The 26166-nt window shown below is 38.1% G+C and overlaps 1 protein-coding gene across 1 annotated transcript in view; it reads right to left on the bottom strand.

The window, feature by feature from the left end:
- GNAI1 (G protein subunit alpha i1) overlaps window positions 1–26166 on the bottom strand; it is a 105234-nt gene that overhangs the window by 2434 nt on the left and 76634 nt on the right. Inside the window, exons 4-7 of the mRNA XM_005900849.3 lie at window positions 21240–21397; window positions 17734–17862; window positions 10070–10199; window positions 8877–9030 (exon numbers count right to left, since the gene is read on the bottom strand). Of these exons, the coding sequence (XP_005900911.1) occupies window positions 8877–9030; window positions 10070–10199; window positions 17734–17862; window positions 21240–21397 (571 nt within the window). The remainder of the gene's footprint in view (window positions 1–8876; window positions 9031–10069; window positions 10200–17733; window positions 17863–21239; window positions 21398–26166) is intronic.

The raw sequence follows: 26166 nt of genomic DNA, 5'->3' as shown, positions 1-26166 counted from the left end.
TGGAAACAACTTACACAAATAACGGATGTGGCTTGCTATAACACTTCTAGCCTATAGTGGCTGATCAGGAAATGCTGACTGAGTACTGACTGGTATATTTTTATTCAAAGTGTTGTGTTAGTTCCTCAGTCTTGTCTGACTCCTTGCAACTCCATGGACTGTAGCCTGCCAGGCTCCTCTCTGTTCATGGAATTCTCCAGGGGATTTTTCCCATCCCAGGGACTGAACCCAGGCCTCCCACATTGCAGGTGGATTCTTTACTGTCTGAGCCAAAAAGGAAGCCATTTTTATTCAACTTCCTATATATATTCAATACATTAACTAGCATTTATCTCTGTTTTTTATTCAAAAACTGTACAGTGCTCTACAATGTGGTATATGGCTATGAGGTTACAAAAAGTGAATGACAGAATGACTGCTACTTTCATCAGATGACTGAAGACTATCACCTCCACTGGCTTTGTTCATACTGATGCTTCCTAAGGCCCACGTGACTTCACATTCCAGGCTGTCTGGCTCTAGGTCAGTGATCACACCACTGTGATTATCTGGGTCGTGACGATCTTTTTTGTATACTTCTTCTGTGTACTTTTGCCACCCCTTCTTAGTATCTTCTGCTTCTGTTAGGTCCACACCACTTCTGTCCTTTATAGAAATGAGCGCACTGCGCTACAGAAACAGCTGTGCGGCGCTGGAGTGGCGAGAGGCCATGAGGAGATATCCCACGTCCAAGGTCAGAAAAACCCCAGTAAGATGGTAGGCGCTGGAGCGGCTGTGAGGAGACACCCCATATCCAAGGGCAAAGTAGAAGACCCAGCAACAAGTAGAGGGAGTAAATTTGCATTTAGAATTAAACCCCATTCCCACCAGAGATGCTAAGAGGGCTCAAACTTTGTGGACACCAGGACCCAGGGACCCCACAGACTGAGACAGAACTGTGTTTGAGCATCTCCTGTGGAGGTACGGGTCAGCAGTGGACTGCCACAGGGACAGGGGCTCTGGGAACAGCAGACTTGGGTATGGCATAAGCCCTCTTGGAGGAGGTCACCATAGAGCTGCCAGAACTTACACAGGACTGGGAAACAGACTCTTGGAGGGCACAAACAGAACCTTGTGCACCAGGACCCAGGAGAAAGGAGCAGTGACTCCACAAGAGAGTGTGGGCAGACCCAGAATTGCCTGTGAGTGTCCAGGAGTCTCCAGAGGAAGCATGGGTTGGTGGTGGCCTGCTGCAGGGCTAGGGGCACTGAGTGCAGCAGTGCATGCATGGGACCTTTTGAAGGGGGTCACCGTTATCTTCATTATCTCCACCAAGTTCGGCCCCAGGTAAATAGCAGGGAGGGAACACAGCACCAGGCATCAATAGAAAATTGGATTAAAGATTTACTGAGCGTGGCCCCGCCCATCAGAACAAGACCCAGTTTCCCCCTCAGTCAGTCTCTCCCATTATGAAGTTTCCATAAGCCTCTTATCCTTCTCCATCAGAGGACAGACAGACTGAAAATCACAATCACAGAAAATTAACCACTCTAATCACATAGACCAGAGCCTTGTCTAACTCAGTGAAACTATGAGCCATGCCCTGTAGGGCCACCCAAGACGGACAAGTCATGGTGGAGAAATCTGACAGAATGTGGTCCACTGGAGAAGGGAATGGCAAACCACTTCAGTTTTCTTGCCTTGAGAACCTCATGAACAGTATGAAAAGGCAAAAAGACAGGACACTGAAAGATGAACTCCCCAGGTCAGTAGGTGCCCAGTATGCTACTGGAGATCAGGGGAGAAATAACTCCAGAAAGAATGAAGACAATGGAGCCAAAGCAAAAACCCAGTTGTGGGTTTGCCTGGTGATGTAAGCAAGATTAATGCTGTAAAGAGCAATACTGCATAGGAACGTGGAATGTCAGGTCCATGAATCAAGGCAAATTGGAAGCGGTCAAACAGGAGAGGGCAAGACTGAACGTCAACATTTTAGGAATAAGTGAACTAAAATGGACTGGAATGGGTGAATTTAACTCAGATGACCATTATATCTACTACTGTGGGCAAGAAACCCTTAGAAGAAATGGAGTAGCCATCATAGTTAACAGAAGAGTCCGAAATGCAGTACTTGGATGCAATCTCTAAAACGACAGAATGATCTCTGTTCGTTTCCAAGGCAAACCATTCAATATCACAGTAATCCAATATGCCCCAACCAGTAATGCTGAAGAAGTTGAACAGTTTTATGAAGATCTACAAGACCTTTTAGAGCTAACACCCAAAAAAGATGTCCTTTTCATTACAGGGGACTGGAATGCAAAAGTAGGAAGTCAAGAAACACCTGGAGTAACAGACAATTTGGGCCTTGGAGTATGGAATGAAGCAGGGAAAAGGCTAATAGAGTTCTGCCAAGAGAATGCATTGGTCTAGCAAACACCCTCTTCCAACACAAAAGAAGACTCTACCATAGACATCACCAGATGGGCAACACTGAAATTCGACTGATTATATTCTTTGCAGCCAAAGATGGAGAAGCTCTATACAGTCAGCAAAAACAAGACCAGGAGCTAACTGTGGTTCAGATCATGAACTCCTTATTGCCAAATTCAGACTAAAATTGAAGAAAGTAGGGAAAACCACTAGACCATTCAAGTATGACCTAAATCAAATCCCTTATGATTATACAGTGAAAGTGAGAGATAGATTTAAAGGACTAGATCTGATAGAGTGCCTGATGAACTATGGACGGAGGTTCGTGACACTGTACAGGAGACAGAGATCAAAACCACCCCCAAGAAAAAGAAATGCAAAAAAGCAAAATGGCTGTCTGAGGAGGCCTTACAAACAGCTGTGAAAAGAAGAGAACTGAAAAGCAAAGGAGAAAAGGAAAAATATACTCATTTGAATGCAGAGTTCCAAAGAACAGCAAGGAGAGATAAGAAAGCCCTCCTCAGTGATCAGTGCAAAGAAATAGAGGAAAACAATAGAATGGGAAAGACTAGAGATCTCTTCAAGAAAACTAGAGATACCAATGGACTATTTCATGCAAAGATGGGCTCAATAAAGGACATTTTGAATGTTAACCCCTAAGCAGATAAATAGTTTGCAAATATTTTCTCCCATTCCTTTGGCTACAGTTTTATTTTGTTGATGATATCCTTGACCATGCAGAAGCTTTTTAGTTTGATGTAGTCCCATTTGTCTATTTTTGCTTTTGGTGTCAAACCTAAAAATTTACAGTCAAGACGGATTTCCAGCTTAGTGCCTATGTTTTCTTCTAGGAGTTCTCTCATTTCTTACACTCAAATCTTTATTTGGGTTTATTTTTGTGTATGGTGGAGACAGCAGTCCAGTTTTATTTTAGCATGTGGCTGTCCAGTTTTCCTAACATTTATTAACGAGACTGCTCTTTCCCCATTGTGTATTCTTGAGTCCTCTGTCATAAATTACTTGATCATGTGCGCATGGTTTACTTCTGGGCTCTCTCTTCTGTTCCTCAGTTCTGTTTCTATGCCAACACCACACTCGTTTTGATTGCTCTAGCTGTTGGAAACCAGGGAGCACGGCGCTTCCACCCTTGTTGTTCCTTTTAAAGACTGCTTTAGTTTTTGGACTCTCTTATGACTTAAAATTGTTAGGATTATTTATTCTTTCTGTGAAAACTGCAATTAGAATTTTGATATGGATTACACTGAGTCTTTTAGACAACTGTAGGTAGCATGGACCGTTCTAACAGTATTCTTCTAATCGGGTGTGGAATACCAGACCACCTGACCTGCCTCTTGAGAAATTTGTATGCAGGTCAGGAAGCAACACTTAAAACTGCACATGGAACAACAGACTGGTTCCAAATAGGAAAAGGAGTACGTCAAGGCTGTATATTGTCACCCTGCTTATTTAACCTGTATGCAGAGTACATCATGAGAAACGCTGGGCTGGAAGAAGCACAAGCTGGAATCAAGATTGCCGGGAGAAATATCAATAACCTCATATATGCAGATGACACTATCCTTATGGCAGAAAGTGAAGAGGAACTAAAGAGCCTCTTGATGAAAGTGAAAGAGGAGAGTGAAAAAGTGGGCTTAAAGCTCAACATTCAGAAAACAAAGATTATGGCATCTGGTCCCGTTACTTCATGGCAAAGAGATGGGAGAAACAGTGGAAACAGTGGCTGACTTTATTTTATTGGGCTCCAAAATCACTGCAGATAGTGACTGCAGCCATGAAATTAAAAGTGCTTACTCCTTGGAAGGAAAATTATGACCAACCTAGACAGCATGTTAAAAAGCAGAGACATTACTTTGTCAACAAAGGCCCATCTAGTCAAGGCTATGGTTTTTCCAGTAGTCATGTATGGATGTGAGAGTTGGATTGTAAAGAAAGCTGAGCACTGAAGTACTGATGCTGTTGAACTATGGTGTTGGATAAGACTCTTGAGAGTCCCTTGGACTGCAAGGAGATCCAACCAGTCCATCCTAAAGGAGATCAGTCCTGGGTGTTCATTGGAAAGAACAATGTGAAGAGCTGACTCACTGGAAAAGACCCTGATGCTGGGAGAGATTGAAGGCAGGAGGAGAAGGGGACGACAGAGGATGAGATGGTTGGATGGCATCACTGACTCAATGGAGGTGAGTCTGAGCAGACTCCAGGAGTTGGTGATGGACAGGGAGGCCTTGTGTGCTGTGGTCCATGGGGTCACGAAGAGTCGCACATGACTGAGTGACTGAACTGAATTTTCTTGTGACATATTTGCCTGGTTTAGGTAACAGGTAATGCTGGCCTGGTAAAACGAGTGATGGAAGAGTTAGAGAAGAATTACTGGCAGTGTTTCTCAGAGTGTTTTGCAGAATTCACCAGTAAGGCCATCTGGTTATGAACTTTCGTTGACTGGAAGGTTTTTGATTGAACTCTTTACTAATCAGTCTATTCAGATTTTCTATTTCTTAATGATTCAAACTTGGTTGATTGTTTCTAGGAAATTTTCTCCAGGTTGTCAAAATAAGTTAACATTTTATCTCATCAATAGCAGAGAGCCATATACTCTACAAATTAAGTTTTAGTTTATTAAATCATAATAAGGTTGGTACACTGAAATATAAAGGAATAAATAACGTCCTGTTGACTCACAGAAGCTAATGCAACCTCTAAATTAAAAATATGTTTTGAGAAAACAGCTTGCCCTGTGTGCATTCCTCAATCTGCTATATATATTCCAGGTACCTAGTTACATTACTTAATCCCCAGAACTACAAGATACATGAATGAACTAGTAAGTACTGTATTAAACCTGATTTTAAGTTTTGGCAAAGAATGACTGAGGGCAGGGGTGGTGGAAGATGACATTAGTTTCTAACATAATAGAACTGTCTTGACTAAAGGTTTATTACAGATGATATAGCCTGGCTCAAGACTGGAGAATGGGAGGCTGGTGATATAATTCAAAGGGAGATAAAGGTGATTTGAAAAGAAAAAAAATAGCGTGAGTTCAATTTGAGTCTCAGGTGCTAAAAAACACAGATATGCTCAGCAAGCAGTTGGAAATGCAAGCCTGAGTCTCCACAGAGAAATAAGAGTTGACAACAGAATGTATCATGCTGAGAATAAATACGCCTATGAAAGAATAGAATGCTGGGAGATTATAAGACTGCAGACAATTTGGTGAAATGCCACCATACAGATAAAAAGAAGAGAAGACAGGAGCAGAGAGAGGTAGGAGATAAACCAAGTGAGGAGTTTGCAGGCTACATGTCTTCTTCTATAGCAAACAGTATAGAACAGGAATTAAGAATTGAAGGTGCATCAGAGAATCTGAATCAGGTGAATCAAGAATTCTATAATACTCTTTGCTAAAAGAATCTTAGATCAGTGATTATTACTAACTTTAAAAAATGTATACCTGGCCTGGCAAAAAAAAAAAAAAAGAGAGCTAACAAGTATGCTCTTGGTGGCTCTAAAATCTCTGCAGGTATGTAATATTTGAGGAGTGATTTGGGTTCTCTGGGACTTTCCCTGGTGGCTAAGACAGTAAAGAATCTGCTTGTGATGCAGAAGACCTGGTTCAACCTCTGGGTCAGGAAGATCCCCTGGAGAACGGACTGGCTCTCCACTCCAGTATTCTTGTCTGGAGAATCCCATGGACAGAGAAGCCTGGTGGGCTATAGTCCATGGGATCACAAAAGAGACACAGCTGAGTGACTGACACTTACTTTTTTACTTGGGTCCTCTGACATTAACACAAAAGGGCTACTTTACAATGTTGTTGTTTAGTCCATAGTCCTGTCTGACTCTCCCAACCCCACGGACTGTATTCTGCCAGGCTCCTCTGTCCATGGGATTTCCCAGGTGAGAATACTGGAGTGGCTTGCCACTTTCTTCTCCAGGTGATCTTCCCAACCCAGGGATCAAACCCACATCTCCTGGATTTGCAGGCAGATTCTTTACTGCTGAGCCAGCAGGGAAGCCTTTATTTCATTATAGAAAATGAATATGACCTTAAAGATAAAGTAAAGGCAAAACTGAATTGCCTTGATTCTAGATATCTTCAATCTTGGAATCAGAACTATTAATAATTCTATCCCCAATAAAGCACTAAAAATATCTGAGTAAGGTGACTTAGGATACTAAGACTTTCAAAAATTAAACTAAAAACAAGTTAATTCTGTGAAATTAGTTTGAACTGAAGTATAACTCTGTGGGCTTCTCTTGTGGCTTAGCTGGTAAAGAATCCACCTGCAAGGTGGGAATCCTGGGGTTTGATCCCTGGGTTGGGAAGATTCCCTGGAGAAGGGAAAGGCTACCCTGCCTCTTGAGAAATCCGTATGCAGGTCAGGAAGCAACAGTTAGAACTGGACATGGAACAACAGACTGGTTCCAAATAGGAAAAGGAGTACGTCAAGGCTGTATATTGTCACCCTGCTTATTTAACCTGTATGCAGAGTACATCATGAGAAACGCTGGGCTGGAAGAAACACAAGCTGGAATCAAGATTGCCGGGAGAAATATCAATAACCTCAGATATGCAGATGACACCACCCTTATGGCAGAAAGTGAAGAGGAACTAAAGAGCCTCTTGATGAAAGTGAAAGAGGAGAGTGAAAAAGTTGGCTTAAAGCTCAACATTCAGAAAACTAAGATCATAGCATCTGGTCCCATCACTTCATGGGAAATAGATGGGGAAATAGTGGCTGACTTTATTTTTTGGGGCTTCAAAATCACTGCAGATAGTGACTGCAGCCATGAAATTAAAAGATGCTTACTCCTTGGAAGAAAAGTTATGACCAACCTAGACAGCATATTAAAAAGCAGGGACATTACTTTGTCAACAAAGGTCCATCTAGTCAAGGCTATGGTTTTTTCAGTGGTCATGTATGGATGTGAAAGTTGGACTCTAAAGAAAGCTGAGTGCTGAAGAATTGATGCTTTTGGACTGTGGTGTTGGAGAAGACTTTTGAGAGTCCCCTAAACTGCAAGAAGATCCAACCAGTCCATCCTAAAGGAAATCAGTCCTGAATATGCCTTGGAAGGACTGTTGTTGAAGCTGAAGCTCCCATACTTTGGCCACCTGATGCAAAGAACTGACTCATTTGAAAAGACCCTAATGGTGGTTGGATGCCTTCACCGACTCAATGGACATAAGTTTAAGTAAAATCCGGGAGTTGGTGATGGATAGGGAGACTTGGCATGCTGCAGTCCATGGGTGCAAAGAGTCGGACACGACTGAGCAACTGAACTGAACTGAACTGATAACTCTGTGATTTACAAAAAGGGCTGTAGTAAAGAGCAGTAGGGTCACACTGATTGAAGAAGCCTCTGCTTTGCCTCCAGTGCGAATATAATGAAATGTATTCTGACTGCTGATGTTCTGGATGCAGCGGGTGCAGTGGACTTGGGTCTGGACTGGGACTCTCTTGCTTCATTCCTCCCAGTGCTCTCACCTGTGTTAGTGGGATATAAAAGCATCCATAGCACACGGTTGTTTTAACACTGCCCATGGAAAGGAAGTAAATATTTGTATAATTTACTCAATACAAAACTAAAATTTTGTTTATAAGAAAAAAATTCTTAAAATAATTAGGATGGAGCAAGGGTTATTTTTACGTCATGTTCGACTCTTTGCGGAGGGGACCTGGGGGGCGAGGGTGGGATATCTGTGTTCCTTGTGCCCACTTCCAGTAGGAGCCAGGCAAGTGTTCCAAAGAACTAAAGCAGTGTTTTTGCCTAACTTTTGATTTCACAGATGGAGTACTGAGACAGGGAAATTAACTGCCTCATTCAAGATCAAAGAGCAAATTATGGGAAAGCCAGGACTGCAACTCAGCTTTCCTTTTCTCAAAGCAGACCGTTTTCCACAGCAGTAAAACTGAAGTAGCTTTAAGGTCTCATTACCAAAGCCTGGGTTTCTTGTGAACCCTTCCCCCATTCCCCTGAGCAGTTAGCTACCTAGGACTCCTTTCTAATCTTTCCCCCTTACAATTACTTACTGTTCGTTTTCCTCTGTGGTCACACGCTGCACTGGTGGTGTTTTATCTGCTTCCTTAGGAGTACCTCTGTCTTAGAGATTAGTCAGTGAACAGAGACACATCTTATTTATTGTACATCACACAATAGCTAAGATCTGTTCACTGCATGAACAAATCAGGATCTTACGTTTACAAAGACTTGGGGTCACCACAGAAAATTATCTAACAGCTTTCCCATAAAATGAATGTTATTTTTAATCCTCCACACCTCAAGGAGCTAGCCCAAGCAAGCTGGGCTTGAATGCAGTTTGCTAAATAATTTTGCTTTTACAGGTTAAGAACTACTAAGCCAAGAGATTCAAATCAACAACTGAAATCTTGGCTTAGGGGAACTTTCACTTAAAAATGTATGAGTTGACAGAGAAAGTAAAATACCTGCATATTCTGGATAGCATATAGTGAGAGGGCTCTTCTTGATTTTTTCTTCAAAGAGATCCTTCTTGTTCAGAAAAAGTATAATAGATGTATCTGTAAACCATTTGTTGTTACATATGCTGTCGAATAACTTCATGCTTTCATGCATTCGGTTCTGTAATAGAAAACACAGCCAGTGTGTCATAAGGGCAAAGATTCTGAGAAATATTACTTTTAAAAAATAATGAGTGTCTGGGAAAAAAGTGTGGCAGTACAATAGAGCTTAGCCAGCTGAAAAATACATAACCTATCAGAAAAATACACCTGCCATTTAAGAACAAGCACACGTGATGATTTTAGGCGAGATGAATATCTGCATCACTGATCACCCTTCTGCGTCCATCCAGCACTTGCTGAGTGCCCGTGGTGTGTCACTCTACTGCAGGAGCTTGTGATCTATAAATGCCAAGAGCAGACATCTCAGAGGAGACCTCATCATTACAGAGTGAACTGAAGTTTCCATTAAAAGGTAAGTAGAGGTTTTTAAAGATTAATAAACTGAAAAAGCTGAAATACAATTAGACCAATACCCTATATCATAGTGTATGAGGGAAGGAAACCTCCAATTCCTGTTTCCTGCCCTTCTGGTATTTGTGGTTTCAAAAAGGGCACTGATATATTATAGAGCGCCAGAAGGACAGAAATGAATGTTGTATGTTACACCTACTGAATGGTAACTGTATATACCCTATCCTAAAAAAAAAGAAACTGACATTTATAGCTCTATTTAAAAATATTTCCCCTAGATTAACGGTACAGTGAAACACATGTGACAATTATATGACAGCAGCGAAGTACAATATAGCTCAGGGATTACTAAGCTGGCAGAAGTAGGATATATAAGCCTTGGACTATAATGGAGCTAACTTTATTTTTATTCAGTATGTAGATACCAGATCTCAGAAATGCCTAGTTAAGCATCTAGGGTTCAACTCTTTGTCTTCTCCTTTTTATGAGGATCCATCATAAAAAGTATGCTTCTTTGCATACTAAGAGGGAAATGTACTAAATAGAAAAGTTAGAGAAAGTGCCTGAACTTTCACATTATTCAGGCATTAGCAAGAATTTCTCAAGACTTTTTCTTAGAAAAATTCTTGGCAACAACTCCAACTCTTCCTATTCCATGTTCAATCTTTAAAAGAGGCTCTACTTGCCATTTCTTCATCTTCAGCTAGAACCAGGTCATAGTCACTCAGCGCCACACAGAAGATGATGGCGGTCACTCCTTCGAAGCAATGAATCCATTTCTTCCGCTCAGATCTCTGTCCTCCCACATCAAACATTCTGTAAGAGGAGAAATGAGTTTGACATCACCCTGAATGCTCAGACACACCAAGGAGTTCTATAAAAAAAATCAACAAAAAAGCTCCAAATCGCATGGAGAATGTGGGATGGAAGGTAAGGAGAAAAGGACTTTAAGGGAGAAAAAGTCTGCTAGAAGGGACGGTCTCTCACAATAAAACACAAAAAACCCAAAATACCTTAAAAAAAAAATACCCAAATTCATTAACATATGAGACCACATTAGAACAAGAACATTAAAACACACAAATGAAGGGGCTGAACTATGTGTAAACCGAGAAGTCACAGGGAACATCTAGAGAATGCAGAGAGAATAGAATATATTCAATTCACCAGTCACAGAACATTAGAGGCAGAGAACACGGTCCCCTCGTCCAACTACAAAATGTTTCTCTCTGAAGCAATATAGCAGGACTTAAATGTAAAGGAGAAAGCATTAGAGGTAAGAAAAGTGTCATATTTAAACAGGGGCAAACAGCTTGCCTAAGTCAAAAAATAAAACCAAGGTACAGAAAAAAAGACAGATGAGATAAATGGGTGGCCTACTGAATAGTGTGAATACTAGGAGTGAAAAAACTACGTTTTTCCATGATATGCAATAGGAGACCATTCTAAGTTGCTGTACAAGGTGGTAACACAAACAATAGAAAGATGATGATGCTTTCTGCTTTCTCCTCTAAGAGCATAAGTTAAGCAAAAGTTGAAATTCACATAGATTGTTATGCAATCTAGAAATAGCCGCTTACATAATGGAAACACTATGCAAACTGGTACATTTTAAAAGACTCCATTTATCTAGATACTGCACTAATTAAAATAGTCCCTATTTAATTCTCAGGCAAAACGAATTTTCCCAGTAGAGTAGCATTGGCCTATAAACCAAATCCAAGTGCATCAGATTTGTACTCAATATAAAAGTAACAATAGTAGTTAGTTTTATCATCATTTAAGTGGTATTCTATTAGTCTACCTAGTAAATTGTTCATTAAGTTTAAGTATGCTATATAACAAAATGATTCTACTACACACTAAATTAAAATGGGTAAGATGCAAAAAGGACAGCTGGTAATGAAGATCAAACAAAATAAAAGAAATTAAAATGATTACCCATCTGCTAAACTGCCAACGAACACAATTTGAAGACTACGTTACCAAAAAAATAATATATTTTAGCTAACTTCTCTGATCATAGGTCATATATCACTCCATGTAAAATAACAACTGAACCCTCCCTCTCCCACATTTTCCCTCTGTTGATGGTTGGTTTATCTATCAATTTGGCTAGGCTATCATATGCAGTCACTTAATCAAGCACTAATTTGGGTGCTGCTGTGAAGGTATTTTATTGTTATCGTTAGTATCTATAATCAGTTGATTTTCACTAAAGGACTTTATCCTTGATAATGTGGGCAGACCTCATCTATTGAGTTGAAAGGCCTTAAGGGCAAAAGCTGAAGTTTCTCAGAAGAAAAAAATTCTGCCTCAATACTGCAAAATGAGTATCTACCTGAGCCTGCTGTCCTGCACTGCAAACCAACACCCCTGTCAGGTAAGCCAGGTCCTTGACAGCAAGGAGAGGTAAGAAAGCCCTCCTCAGCCATCAATGTAAACAAACAGAGGAAAACAACAGAATAGGAAAGACTAGAGATGTCTTCAAGAAAATTAGAGATACCAAGAGAACATTTCATGCAAAGATGGGCTCAATAAAGGACAGAAATGGTAGGGACCTAACAAAAGCAGAAGATACTAAGAAGAGGTGGCAAGAATACACAGAAGAACTGTACAAAAAAGATCTTCATGACCCAAATAATCACAATGATGTGATCACTCACCTAGAGCCAGACATCCTGGAAGGTGAAGTCAAGTGGGCCTTAGGAAGTATCACTACAAACAAAGCTGGTGGAGGTGATGGAATTCCAGTTGAGCTATTTCTACCCTGAAAGATGACGCTGTGAAAGTGATGCACTCAATATGCCAGCAAATATGGAAAAGTCAGCAGTGGCCACAGGACTGGAGAAGGTCAGTTTTCATTCCAATCCCAAAGAAAGGCAATGCCAAAGAATGCTCAAACTACCGCACAATTGCACTCATCTCACATGCTAGTAAAGTAATGCTTAAATTGTCCAAGCCAGGCTTCAGCAATACATGAACCATGAACTTCCAGATGTTCAAGCTGGTTTTAGAAAAGGCAGAGGAACCAGAGACCCAATTGCCAACATCCACGGGATCATCGAAAAAGCAAGAGAGTTCCAGGAAAACATCCTTTCCAGCTTTACTGACTATGCTAAAGCCTTTGACTGTGTGGATCACAATAAACTGAGGAAAATTCTGAAAGAGATAGGCATACCAGACCACCTGACCTGCCTCTTGAGAAACCTGTATGCAGGTCAGGAAGCAACAGTTAGAACTGGACATGGAACAACAGACTGGTTCCAAATAGGAAAAGGAGTACGTCAAGGCTGTATATTGTCACTCTGCTTATTTAACTTATATGCAGAGTACATCATGAGAAATGCTGGGCTGGAGGCAGCACAAGCTGGAATCAAGATTGCCAGGAGAAATATCAATAACCTCAGATATGCAGATGACACCACCCTTATGGCAGAAAGTGAAGAGGAACTAAAGAGCCTCTTGATGAAAGTGAAAAAGGAGAGTGAAAAAGTTGGCTTAAAGCTCAACATTCAGAAAACTAAGATCATGGCATTCGGTCCCATCACTTCATGGCAGATAGATGGGGAAACAGTGGAAACAGTGGCTGACTTTATTTTTCTGGGCTCCAAAATCACTGCAGATGGTGACTGCAGCCATGAAATTAAAAGACACTTACTCCTTAGAAGGAACGTTATGACTAACCTAGATGACATATTAAAAAGCAGTGACATTATTTTGTCAACAAAGGTCCATCTAGTCAAGGCTATGGTTTTTCCAGTAGTCATGTATGGATGTGAGAGTTGGACTATAAACAAAGCTGAGTGCCACTAAGAATTGATGCTTTTGAACTGTGGTGTTGGAGAAGACTCTTGAGTCCCTTGGACTGCAAGGAGATCCAAACAGTCCATCCTAAAGGAGACCAGTCCTGGGTGTTCATTGGAAGGACTGATGTTGAAGCTAAAGCTCCAATCCTTTGGCCACCTGATGGGAAGAGCTGACTCACTGGAAGAAACCCTCATGCTGGGAAAGATTGAGGGTGGGAGGAGAAGGGAACGACAGACGATGAGATGGTTGGTTTGCATGATCGACTTGATGGACATGGTTTCGGGTGGACTCTGGGAGTTGGTGATGGACAGGGAGGCCTGGCATGCTGCGGTTCATGGGGTTGCAAAGAGTCGAACAGTTGAGCAGAACTGAACAGGTTGTTTCCTCCGAGAACCCTAAGTGACACATGTTTAGTACCCAGATTTGGGTAATGCAGTAAATTAAATACTCCTCTGGATGTGGCTTTGGATGTGGGTAGTAGAGAAAGGTTGGAAGAATTTTGAATAATTTGATAGAAAAAGTCCAAAATACCTTGAAATACGGTTGGTTAGAAATACAGATATTAAAAATGATTTTGATGAAAATTAGATTTTTTTTTAGCCTTCAGGAAGAGGATAATCCTGCTAACAAACTAATTTCTAACTTCAAGTGCTATCAGAGAATAAGTTTCTGTTGTTTTATGCCCCAAATTTGTGGTAATTTGTTACAGAAGCTTTAGGGAGCTAGCTAGTATATGCCATCTTGCTTTTCTCATCATACCAGTTACCACCCCCACAATACTAAATATGTATTTCATTTCCTCTCGTACCCCAACCCTACAATGATGTAAAGACAAAGACTTTGTTTTGGCCTCCACTGGACAAACAAATGTACTGCATAAGTATTTCTTGAATGAAATAATGGACTGTGTCTACAGAGTATTTTAAAACACTTTTAAGCAGTAATAGACTAGTTTTTACCAATGCTATTTTTCACAGAACTAGAGCTAAAAAAACTAAAATTTATTTGGAAACACAAAAGACCCCAAATAGCCAAAGTAATCTTGAGAAATAAAAATGAGGCTGGAGGAGTCAGACTCCCTGACTTCAGACGATACTACAAAGCTTCAGTAATCAAAATACCATGATAGCATGATACTGGGATAAGAACAGAAATGCAGATCAAGGGACTAGGTCAGAAAGCCCAGCAATAAACACACACCTACAGTCAGTTAATCTAAGACAAGGGAGGCAAGAAAATACAATGGAGAAAGTGGTGCTGGGAAAACTGGACAGCTACATGTAAAAAGAGTGAAATTAGAGCATTCTCTAATATCATATACAAAATTAAACTCAAAATGGATCAATAATAGACTAATTTTACCATGTTAAAGATACAGGCCTTCCAGTTATGTTCTGGGAATGTTAAATATAAAAGAGCTTTAAGTTGATAAGTAGTATGAATACAGAAACAATCTCTTCAATTTAACTTATGAATGAATGAGGGTCATTCATTATTGATCATAAGTGACTCTATGGACTATAGCCTGTCAGGCTTCTCTGTCCATGGGATTCTCCAGGCAAGAATACTGAAGTGGGTAGACATTCCGTTCCTCGGAGGATCTTCCCAACCCAGGGATCAAACCTGGATTCCCTGCATTGCAGGTGGATTCTTTACCATCTGAGCCACCAGTGAAGCCTAGCATAAACAAAGAACCTTTAAGCCAGTGCTTCTCAAACGTTATGTGTGATGTTGATGGTGCTGATTTGCAGACTAGACTTTGAGAATCACTGGCCTAACTCGAGCAAAAATGACTAAGAACCAATACAACGAAGGATCAGACTGTACACAGAGCATTATTCATTGTTTCACATGTATATTAAAATTATCTTCAAATTCTGAATTTCTATTTAACCCCAAACAAAAAATGATTATAATATGTTCTCCTTCATATGAAGAGACTGTTGACTAGTATTAAACAGGGAGTGCAATTGAGCTTTCTTAGATTTCTTTCTTTAGAGGAGCAGGGGGGAGGCAGGGAAGGGAATGTACTGAAGATCCTGAACTGTGCTGACTTACTCTCAAGACTGTTACCTGCTATCACTGTGACCAAGACTGGGGCAATGCTAATTGACTATACATGAATACTACCCCATAAATGACTTTCCACCCCAAAACCAACTGCACATTTACATTACTAAAGAAAAGGAACAGAAACATTACAATCATAAAGTATCCCTTCTATTGGAAAATTCGATTTTCAACAAAAATATAACAAAATACCAATAAGACTGTTGATTCTTTAAAGCAAAATAATCCTCATAGACACTGTCCATAAATGCCTGGTCACAGAGGTGATAGTATACATTCCTAAATTATAATGCTTTGTTGCCTCATTCTAAATTTGGTAATTCCCATACCACAAAACAAGTGAAACTAAAATTTTTTATCAGCAGTTAAAAACCTGGACAATGAATTTATACCACACAACACACAAAATAATAAAACACACTCAGGAGTTTCCAGTAGAATTGTTCTAAGCACATTTTTGTCTTCATCTTTCTGAGACTCTCAAATATATAAAAAGCATACTTGGAACCATATGTTAGCAATGATAGTAATTTAACAATTCAAATCCAAAATAAGACAAAGTTTATTTGAGGTTCCTGACAGACCTATGTTTAAGTCAGCAAGTGAAAACAGTAACTAAAAACATCCTGTGAAACTTTACATCACCCAAGAAGACTAAACAGAGCAAGGAAAGTGGACTTCCTGGAAGGATCATGATAACAGACAACCTACCTGATGCTGAAATGACAACTTCGGGAAATCTAGGCTGGCAGTGATGAGTATGGTCTGGAAGTAAATGTTTATAGTGCATCGACCCAAGAACGTGACTGAATTTGACACAGATTGCCTGAAGCACCAAACAACTGGCGTAATATTTACCTTTGCCATTTCCCATCATTTACAGAGCTGAGGCCTCTATGTTTTCCTTTCACAGATAATAACCCATTTTATGTATAAACCTCTGACACTGGGCAAGATTGGAACAATCTACTAAGAATCTTAAACACGTTTGCCTTTACCTAGCAAGGGCAAGTCCAGAATCCTTATTTGGTAACCTAAGCCCCATGTACTTTTTCCTCAAATTTCATGGTTAGAATAAAGTGATGATCTGAACATAATTTAAGATTGCTACCAAATATGATCGTAAAGCAAGGTTAAAAAAATTTTTTTTTAAATCAGAATTTAAGGTGAACTAGGATTTAAAAAAAAAAACGCAATAAACCTTACAAGTCAAGCACTGAATTTCTTTATATTTAAAATCATTTCATAATTTTTAAATAAATCCAGCAGTAGTAATCAAGTAAGGCAAATCAGATGATTTAAAATAATGCTATTTTAATATTCCTGAGTTTGGTTATGTAATATTCTACAGAAGAGTAAGCAAACTAAAGGAAGGCAAATGATTTCAGTACATAAAAGATAATACCAGCAGGGAGAGGAGGAAAAACTTACAAGCAAATACAAAACAGTACCATATTATAGTACCAAAAGTTACATGCTCAGATAAACTCATTATGATCTGTATCTCTGTTTAAGAAAGCAAGGCAGTGTTTGTTTCTGAGAGGGAAGCTGCCATGGAAAACTGAAATTAAATTTTAATTTCTTGGAAAACTCAATTACATGAATCCCTGAATGTGGGATAATGTAGTGATGAATGCTAGTAACAGATGTATTATATTTAAAATACTTATGGAGAGACTCAGGGGTATAGGTGCATATCTAGCTGTGCTCCCCACAATGTGTAATACTGAGCTTCTTTGAGGTGAGCTGACAAATATTTGTTTTTAATCTCTGACTAGAAACCTCTTTTTAAGATAGTTTCAGAAATTCTGATTTGTTATCATACTGTTTCAGAGCACTGGAATTAACTGGAGCAAAATTCAGCAGTTTTTCTCACATTTTTTCTCTTTTCAATAAGTAACAATTTTCAATGTTTAACTGAAGTTCCCTGAAATTGGTTCATTATAAAATGAGCAAACAAGACAAAATGAACTTCAGGATCCCTTTCATTCTATAGGCTACCAATCAATGCTTCTCTGTTCAGACTTCAATAAGTTATAGTACACTGTAAGTTAAATGAACATTTTTAATCATGAAATAGTAGAAATGTAAGTGTGTGTAAAAATCTTGGTGAAAAATTTTAAAAAGGTAGCTTTTAAAAACATTTCCATAAATCAGCATATATTCTATCAGTAAAACCTAGAAATAGATGGCAACACTTTTCCAAAATATACATTATTAGAGCAGTAGTTTCTATTTAAAAATAAAAACCAAAATCTATTTTTATTTAAGCCACTGTGAAAAATACAGGCAAAAGAAATCTGAATGGTTACTTTTTCTTAAATAAAAATATCCCCCTTTGGATCTGAAAAACATTTTCTGTAATTTCCAACTCTAAAAAATTTTAAACTTTTTTATACCTTTTCCCTTAAACATTTTATTTTGTATTATATATCTGAATTCATATATTATCTGCCTTGAAGCTACTCACTTAAAATGAAGATCTTTGAAAGTAAAATGGGTCTCAACAATTCCTGTGGTTTTCACTCGAGTTCTGAGAACATCTTGTTGAGTTGGAATATAATTTGGTTGTGCAATTCTGTCCAAATCATTCAAATAGCTGAAAAATAAACAATATGCTAATAGTTAACATTATCAATAAAGATCATCTAAATCAAAGAGCAAAACATTTTGATGCATGAAGTACTACAGATTACTGCAAGTTTTTACATTTCTGTGTAATGATGTAATTTGACCAATTTAAATCTGAATCTTACACAACTCTCTGAAATGAAAATGTTTATACTTCTCCAGCCACAAAATTCCATAAGCACCCAAACTCACTGCAAGCCACGAATTTGTCTCTAAAAACTCTTTATTACATTTTTTTGATGTACCACTGTGTTTATTTTCTAGACATTTCTTTTTTGTTGAGGAGTTATTGTAGAAAGCCTTCCTTTTGGCTGGCCAAAGGCTGAATTCAGTATTGTTCCTTTTCAACTCGCCTTAAGTTATACACAGAAAATCACTACACATGCTCCTGTACTCTACATTTTACTGGCTCTATGAATCAACATTCATATTTTATTTCTGGTTTCAGCCACTCATTCAACTCTCTCTGCCAATAATGCAAAATATGTTGTGTTATAAAAATGTAGTGGTATCATACTATGCAATTCTTTTGTGTCTAATTGTGCAGTAGAATCAATACTGTTACATATAGTGCAGGTACAGAAGGATTAAGGTGAACCTGAGTCGTTAAGAGGAGGGCTTACTGGAGAGTGAGGTGAGGAGTGTAACAGAAATCTGAAAGGTGTATGGATGAAGCGAATGTTATTCACATCAGAAAAAGCACAGTAAGGAGGTAGGAACAGTCACATCTTGTATCTTAGAACATAAGTCCACTAGTAGGCTATGCATAAATTCTAAGGTCGCCTGAATGTGGGGAGCATGACTGCAGTGTTTTCTAATACTAGAGTGACACAGTTCAAGATAATTTAGCAAATACATTGGGGTTCATTACAGAAGCACCAACTTTTGCAACTTTAATTGATGTGTCCTCTCAAAGTGTTCTTTAGCCATTTAGAATGGGGTCTTACCCACAAAGGGAGCTCAGTAAGTATATGATTTGTGGAGATGGAATTGGAAAGCCATTCGCTGAATTAGTAATCAAAATGTTATAGACAAGTATATGTATGTGATGTTGATACTAGAATACACAGAGATGATAGTTTATCTGTATTTTAAAATAATGTATTCCTGTATTGTTGATAATCTCCTACTATTTTATGTTTTTAGTTCCACATATATTAAAGCTCAATTTACTATAATAAAATCTGACTTAAAACAGGCCATGACAAGAGTTTACTAACTGTCGCTTTGAAATAATGAGCTGTTCTTATTTAAGATGTGTTCTGATTACTCATATTAACATTTATAGCATAAAACTGCTATAGTTCTATTAGCCTGTAAAAATAATGCACATTTATATTTCGACAAGACAAAAAAGAAAAATGGGCACTGTGAAAAACTCCGGTTGTTTTAAAAGATCACAAATTTTTCATAGATTGATGGTTAGATGGTCTTACTGGGCAGCTTGGCAGCACCCTCTATCTCCAGTCAAGAATTCAGAAATCAAGATGCCTTGTAACTACCAAGGAGAAAAATGAGTTTCATGACTTCCTTCATTCTTCAAAGTGGCTCCATTTTTGCCATCTTAAGATCAGAACTATTAGTAATGAAATAACAGAGAGCCAAAGTGACTCCAAGTACTGTGCACAGGACAAGGGGTCTGGGCAAATATACTTGGTGGGAAGTGGGACGTCCATCCAGGAGGATACGGGGAAATGAACTTTAATCTACTGTCCCTGACAAGCACCCCTTAATTATTCAAATAGCTCCTCTTGCTGGGCTCAGCTCAGAGCAACTTACTCACCATAAGTAATTTCCGCTTTGATCTTTCTGCAGGTTCTGGTGGTGCCAAAGCAAGTATTGTGGACCAAGAGTTGTATTTTGCAATAAGAAAAATTTTTTCTAATTTTTTCCTCTAGCTTCTGGAGTTTGGTTTATTAATATAAGGGCATATTGTGTGATGACCATGTATCAGGTAATGGAGATAGAATAGTGGGCAAAAACAGACCTTACTGAGTTTACAGTTTAGTGGCAGAGATTTAAAAAAGAAAATCAAATAGTCCTCAATGTTAAGTATAAATAATATTACCTCAAAATACATGTAAATCTGTAAGTGCTAGGGAAAAAAAAAAACAACGAACTCTCAGATCATGAGTACACAACACGAAGACAAAGGCCTACCCACTGAGTCAAAGAATATCTCCTTGTAAAAAGTAAGGACACCAGATGGAAAGATGAAGCTACATGTCAATAAGATGTTATACCCTTGTAATAATACATATGGCTTATATACTTGTAAAACACTAAAAATATATGTTAAAAAATATAGCGCTATAAAAATTATGACAGGTTATACAATATCTTGTATTACTTCTTCATTCACACTAAATCATTAACGTAATGCCGAGTACACTGACGTGCAACACATGACAATTCTATAATTAGGTTCTCAGCAGCCACACCCATTTGTTTTTCACTGTGGCAAAGTATACGTGTTTACCTAGACCTTCTAATACTTGGCAGTTTCTATTTAATCCTCACTTGTATCCCTGAGAGCCAAGAGCTCTGTCAAGAAAACTAACTTTGGAAAATAAAATAAGCCTAAGGCACTTGTTTCTACTCAGAGTATCATCTCTGACATTGCTGAGTATGTGTGCCAAATAATGGAAATAAATTCTTGATATTTTTTTCCCTATGCAGATTACCAAACAGAAAACTCCCTGACTAGGTTTTATCAAAACTTACTTTATAGACTTTCTGAGGCCACCACCTAGAAAACTGGGACAAATTATTCTTCTAAAAACTGCAGTTCGATATCTATTAATATAAACAATGTCTAATGCAACACAGCATATATACTTGACAACTGTCAAGTTTATAAATCCTTTATTTTCATCAGTAAGAATATCTTGATGTTATCATCGTACACCCCTTCAAACAGGGTGCCTGTGACTCAAGGTGCCTGTCACTGGACAAGTGACTTCTCAGGCACGTTAGTAAATGAGGAGCACTCACATTAGTTACCCTCCCCTTTGGCTGGTCCAAACTAGAGGTCCACCCAAGTTAACAGTAAGCTTTGGGAAATCCCAAATACTTTCTTGGAAGTATACTGGAAACAGTTCCATGCTGCATGATTAGAGTTGCATAAGCATGAGTCCCCTGAGACAATTTTTGAACACAAAAGGAATATGAGCCTTGCTACCTGCAAACACACACACACACAGACAGAAAAAGTATTCAAATACTGTCATCCTGAATACCTTGAGTTGTACAAGAATGTGTCAGCCAATTCTGCATTAAAACTGACTTGGAGGTATATTTGACTTGCAAGTAACTATTCATGATCATGAAGTTATGATTACTTACTATGCTGCAGAATCATTAAGCTGGTACTCCCGGGATCTGTTGAAGCAGGCTTGTACACCACTGTCTTTCCACAGTCTCTTTATAACTCCAGCAAGTTCTGCAGTCATAAAACCTTCCTCTGCAGCGCCAGCAAGCACAAAGAGTTGGCGGGCATCATCCTGAACATTCAAAGGCCATTTTTATTTAAAAAGTAAAAAGACACTACAGATAAAATACATTGTTGATTACAAAAGGTACAATCGTGAGTTTCCTTTATGCTGTCTACTGGTGTCATAACTTGGATTTCCCTAAAATACCACTTTAAAAATTGGCTTAATCAAAAAAGCACAATCTTAAGTCATGTGTCCATGTTTGGTGATATTAGTAACAGCTATCAAGGCACCAGAAAGCTGAAACAATGACGAGACAGCTCATGAGGGAATATATTAACCAACTACCCACTGACAGTCAGCTGTGCATGGAAGATGATCACTTGTGACCAAACAGAAGATTGTATTCTTTGCCTCCCATCACCAAAATGTTTTCTAATCTAAAAAAACACATTGACACCATTAGCAGTTATTTTCAGAATTGAATTGTCAGCTCTGTGATATACTTTGTAGAGGCATAATAAACTCAAATAAGGAAGAAGTCAATGTGGAATAAAGCAAGAATAGTTCCACAGAATAGTCTGAGGTTTCAGAATACCTTAAAGTGTGTATCCATTAACATCAGTGGGTCCAGAAGTGGGAATAGGTGTTTGCTAATCCAAGCATAGGAAACAAACACAGCTCTGAAGTAGAAATAACTCAGGATGCATATAAAAGATAGCATGCAAAAGTTTTTAAAAGGAGGAATACTGCACATAAAATTAAATTCTGCTTAAGTGTTGAGCCTACAATGCATGTGTTCTAAGTCACTTCAGTCATGTCCAATTCTGCGACACCATGGACTGTGGCCCACAAGGCTCCTCTGTCCATGAGATTCTCCAGGCAAGAATACTGGAGTGGGTGGCCATGCCCTCCTCCAGGGGATCTGCCCAACCCAAGGATCAAACCCCCATCTCTTATCTGTTCTACATTGACAGGCGGGTTCTCTACCCCTAGTGCCACCTGGGAAGCCCAGCGTCTACAACAGTTACAGTTATTCTGATCTATAGGTAATAAAACCCACTAAGACAGTATTGTCCAAGAGATTTAAGCCACTGACGGAATTCTAAATTTTCTAACAGCACATTTTAAAAAGTGTAATCAAAAAAAAGTAAAATTCATTTCCATAATATTTTCTATCACCTGTATATAAAATATATTTCAACATTTAACCAATATAAACTTAGATATTTACTCTTTGAAACTTGGTATTTCTTTTATACAGACAGCACATCCCAATTCGGATCAGGCACATTTCACATATTCAATAGCCACATACAGGTAGTAGCAACAGCGCTCTACCACACAACTCTAGTCTTCGGGTAATAACATGGTTAATACAAAATAAGGGAGATGTGAGGATACCATCGTCACACAGATTCTTGGGCTGGGATTTGCAGCTTATGTTAACTGGGTAGACCGTTCCTAACTTTTCTCTAGGGGCATCTTTCCAGCCTGGTGTAGTAGCTCTTTACAAAGTGATGGCACATTTCAGGATACGGTGTACAGAAGGGAAGCATTTGGTGACACAGGCTAGCAGCGGGTACCAGCTGACAACATAAATTCATTCTACTGCCAATTTGTGAAACATTTTCTTTTCAGATGGAACCCATCATGAGAAATAATTAAGTCACTCAGCATGGGAACATATTATTCAAGCTTATGTTTCCCTTTTTAGTAAATCACAAGAGAAATGCATGCAAGCAAGTAACACGTGTACAAGATCCATAATAAACTCCAACAAAACATGATTTCAAGTCGTTCTTAGCACCATTTGCCTTATTCCAGTAAACAGTTACTCAGTTTTCCAAATAATGACTTACATATAAGAAATTCTAAACTTGGTCATTTTTACTTTTAACTAAGTATCATCAAACATACTTTTATTTTTAACTAAGTACCAAACATACTTTTCTCTATCCATTTTAGAAAAGTGCTTTTCACTTACAAGTGAGATTTCATTATGATGTATTTATTCAATTTCCATAAAATTTTTTTATAGAAAAGACTAATGCCCAATGGTATGGGTCATAAGATCACATTCTCTTCAAACTTAGCAGGCAAGAAGCCTGAAGAAAAGACTTGGGAAACTGTGGAAACTCTATTTATAAACTGTATTCTCTCTGTAGCATTCAAAAATGTCTCTTCTTCACAAAAGTGTTAAGTCTCTTTTCCTTAATAAATACATTGGAATACTCCCACGTCATTAGCAGGATATTCAGATGTCTATAAATGAGCTTTAAGGAATAAATATAAGCTGGAAGGTACTTTTAAAATTATTCTACCTAACTTTAGGTTTTATATAAGAAGAATCTGATGCACAGAAAGATTGTGAAATTTATTTGGAGTTCCACAGGTAATTAGTCACCTCACCCAATCACACATATTAGTCAACAGTTACTAAGTAGCCACTGCCTAAGACACATTTGAAAATTGCAGAATGATGACAAGAGTCCTATCTTATCATCAACTGTAGTCTTTTCAAGATTCATGTAAAATGTTATTTAAGAACATTTAGGGCTTCCCTGTAGCTCAGATGGTAAAGAATCTGCCTGCAATGCAGGAGACCAGGTTCAAGCCCCAGGTAGGGAAGATCCCCTGGAGAAAGCCTTGGCAACCCACTCCAGCATTCTTGCCTGGAGAATTCCATGGACAGAGGAGCCTGGTGGGCTACAGTCCACGGTGTTGCAAAGAGTCGGACACGACTAAGGTAGTGACACTACGATGACTAAGAACATTTAAGAAAGAAAAACTCAAGTGCACCAAAACAGTGTGATGCAGTGTAGAAAACTGACAGGTATTACTAAAGGGCTACAGGGAAGTGAAACAGCTGATAAGGACTCTTGTTTGTGACGTTAAGAAGAAATGTACTTATCAGGCAATTACTTCCAAGTATCAAGAAAAAAATCTGTGAATGTAGCCAAGTTAGTATGTTTTTAAATGACTAAGAACTAAATGAAAATAAGATGGTTTGAAGAATGGAAGTTCTAGTTCATACAAACTGGGTGTTTGGGGAACTCAGAAGACATAAGAAATGCTATCTGCTATCATGTCAAGAGACACATAATAGCCTCTTTTCCCACACTGACGATGAGTGAGCACCTATTACTCAGTGACAATATATACGGCTGTCTTCTGATTTCTGATATATCAAGGTTCATTAAAGGGAAGAAGGAGTAGACTTTGTGCTTAGACACAGAGCAGAAAAAGAATTCTTAGGGTAAAAGAGAGCAGATTTCAATTCAATAAAAACACTTTTTAACAACCAAAGCTGCCTAAAAAACAAAAAATGGAGGGAGAGTGAGAGACTTCAATTTTAAGCAAAGGCTACATGATTATTTATCGTGATCTAGCAGACAGAATTTATGAATCAGATGAAGAGTTTAAACAGAAATCATCAGAAAGTCCTTTACATTAATAGAGGCTAAATAATACGCTCAAGGAGTGTTAAAAAATTGTGACACCTTCAAATTTTTGGCTGCAGGGAAAGTATCAATATATTGATGTCATGATGGATATACACATAGAAATCCTTTGTTTCAATGGTTTTGAATAATTATTTTCATTAATAATATTAGTTGACAATACTGAACACCATATACAATGAGAAATGCTCCTGTATTTAATCTACCACATTTCTATAGCATACAATCACTCCTATAAATTTAAACGACTATACAGCTTTTATCAAAGTTAGTGTACTCAATAGGAAATACTGAGAACATTAGTGAAGTCACCTCTCCACAGCTCCTGGTGCTAATCCGAGACATTAAAGAATTGCTTTGATTAAAAAATAAACATAAAACTTTTTTTTCCCTCTAAAAACAGAACTATAACTAAAGTAAAAGTGACTGAGACAAGGAAATGGGGGTGTGCTAAAAATAAAATAATCTAATTTTAAATTGCAGATGGCAAAACTTGACTAAATTGCAGTAAGCGTGAGCTTCATTATGTCAAAAAAAGAAATTACAATATATTACACAAATATAACATGTGTTTATTAATCTTATAAATGTATGTTTTAAAATATCAAATCAATAAAAAAATATTTAAGTGTTCTTTGTATGGACAATAGAACCTATTGTCAAAAGACAGTTAAATATGTAATGAATGATACATGAATTGAGTAAAGCAGAAACATACTGTGCTGGAGGGACATAATATATTTCAAATTAAGGTAAGTATCACTTTTCACATATATAAATCATTATTTCTCAGAATCAAAAACAATGTAACTTCTTCATCTTAGTTCTCAAATATAAACCAGACTACTACTATAAATAATTCAAATACTGATCTGGGAAAATAACAAGTAGAAATAACTAGAAACATTTTGAAAAAGAATACTGGGGACAGAGGGCTGAAATTATCAGATATTAAAAGTCTACAATATGTAGAACATCTGGTATTAAGATCAATGGGGGTGGGGAGCCCCAAATCTGAACTTATATGGTAAAGGTGGCAAGATAAATCAGGAAAGAATGCAATTACTTAAAAAACACTTGTGAATATTTAGATAGCCATCTGAAGAGGAAAAAAAAATAGTGTAGATCCTTATTCCATGCATACAGCAAAGTTTCAGAGGGATTTGAGGATCTAGCATAGAAACAATGCTGAAATTCACTCCCTAAAAAAACTCTTAAAATATCATAAATATTCAGTAAATCTTTGGTTGAGAGAAGACTATCTAAATTTAAACATAATGGAATAAATAATAGGGGATTCTTTTTTTTAATGAAAACCTAAGATGAAAGGCAGTAAGCCAAATGTGAGAGAAGTATGCATTAGGGCACAAAGAG

Source organism: Bos mutus, chromosome 4 (genome assembly GCF_027580195.1).
Source record: "Bos mutus isolate GX-2022 chromosome 4, NWIPB_WYAK_1.1, whole genome shotgun sequence".
In the NCBI taxonomy this organism is placed as follows: domain Eukaryota; kingdom Metazoa; phylum Chordata; class Mammalia; order Artiodactyla; family Bovidae; genus Bos; species Bos mutus.
The sequence above is the reverse complement of the archived record's forward strand: the minus strand, read 5'-3'. Positions and strand labels throughout refer to the sequence as shown.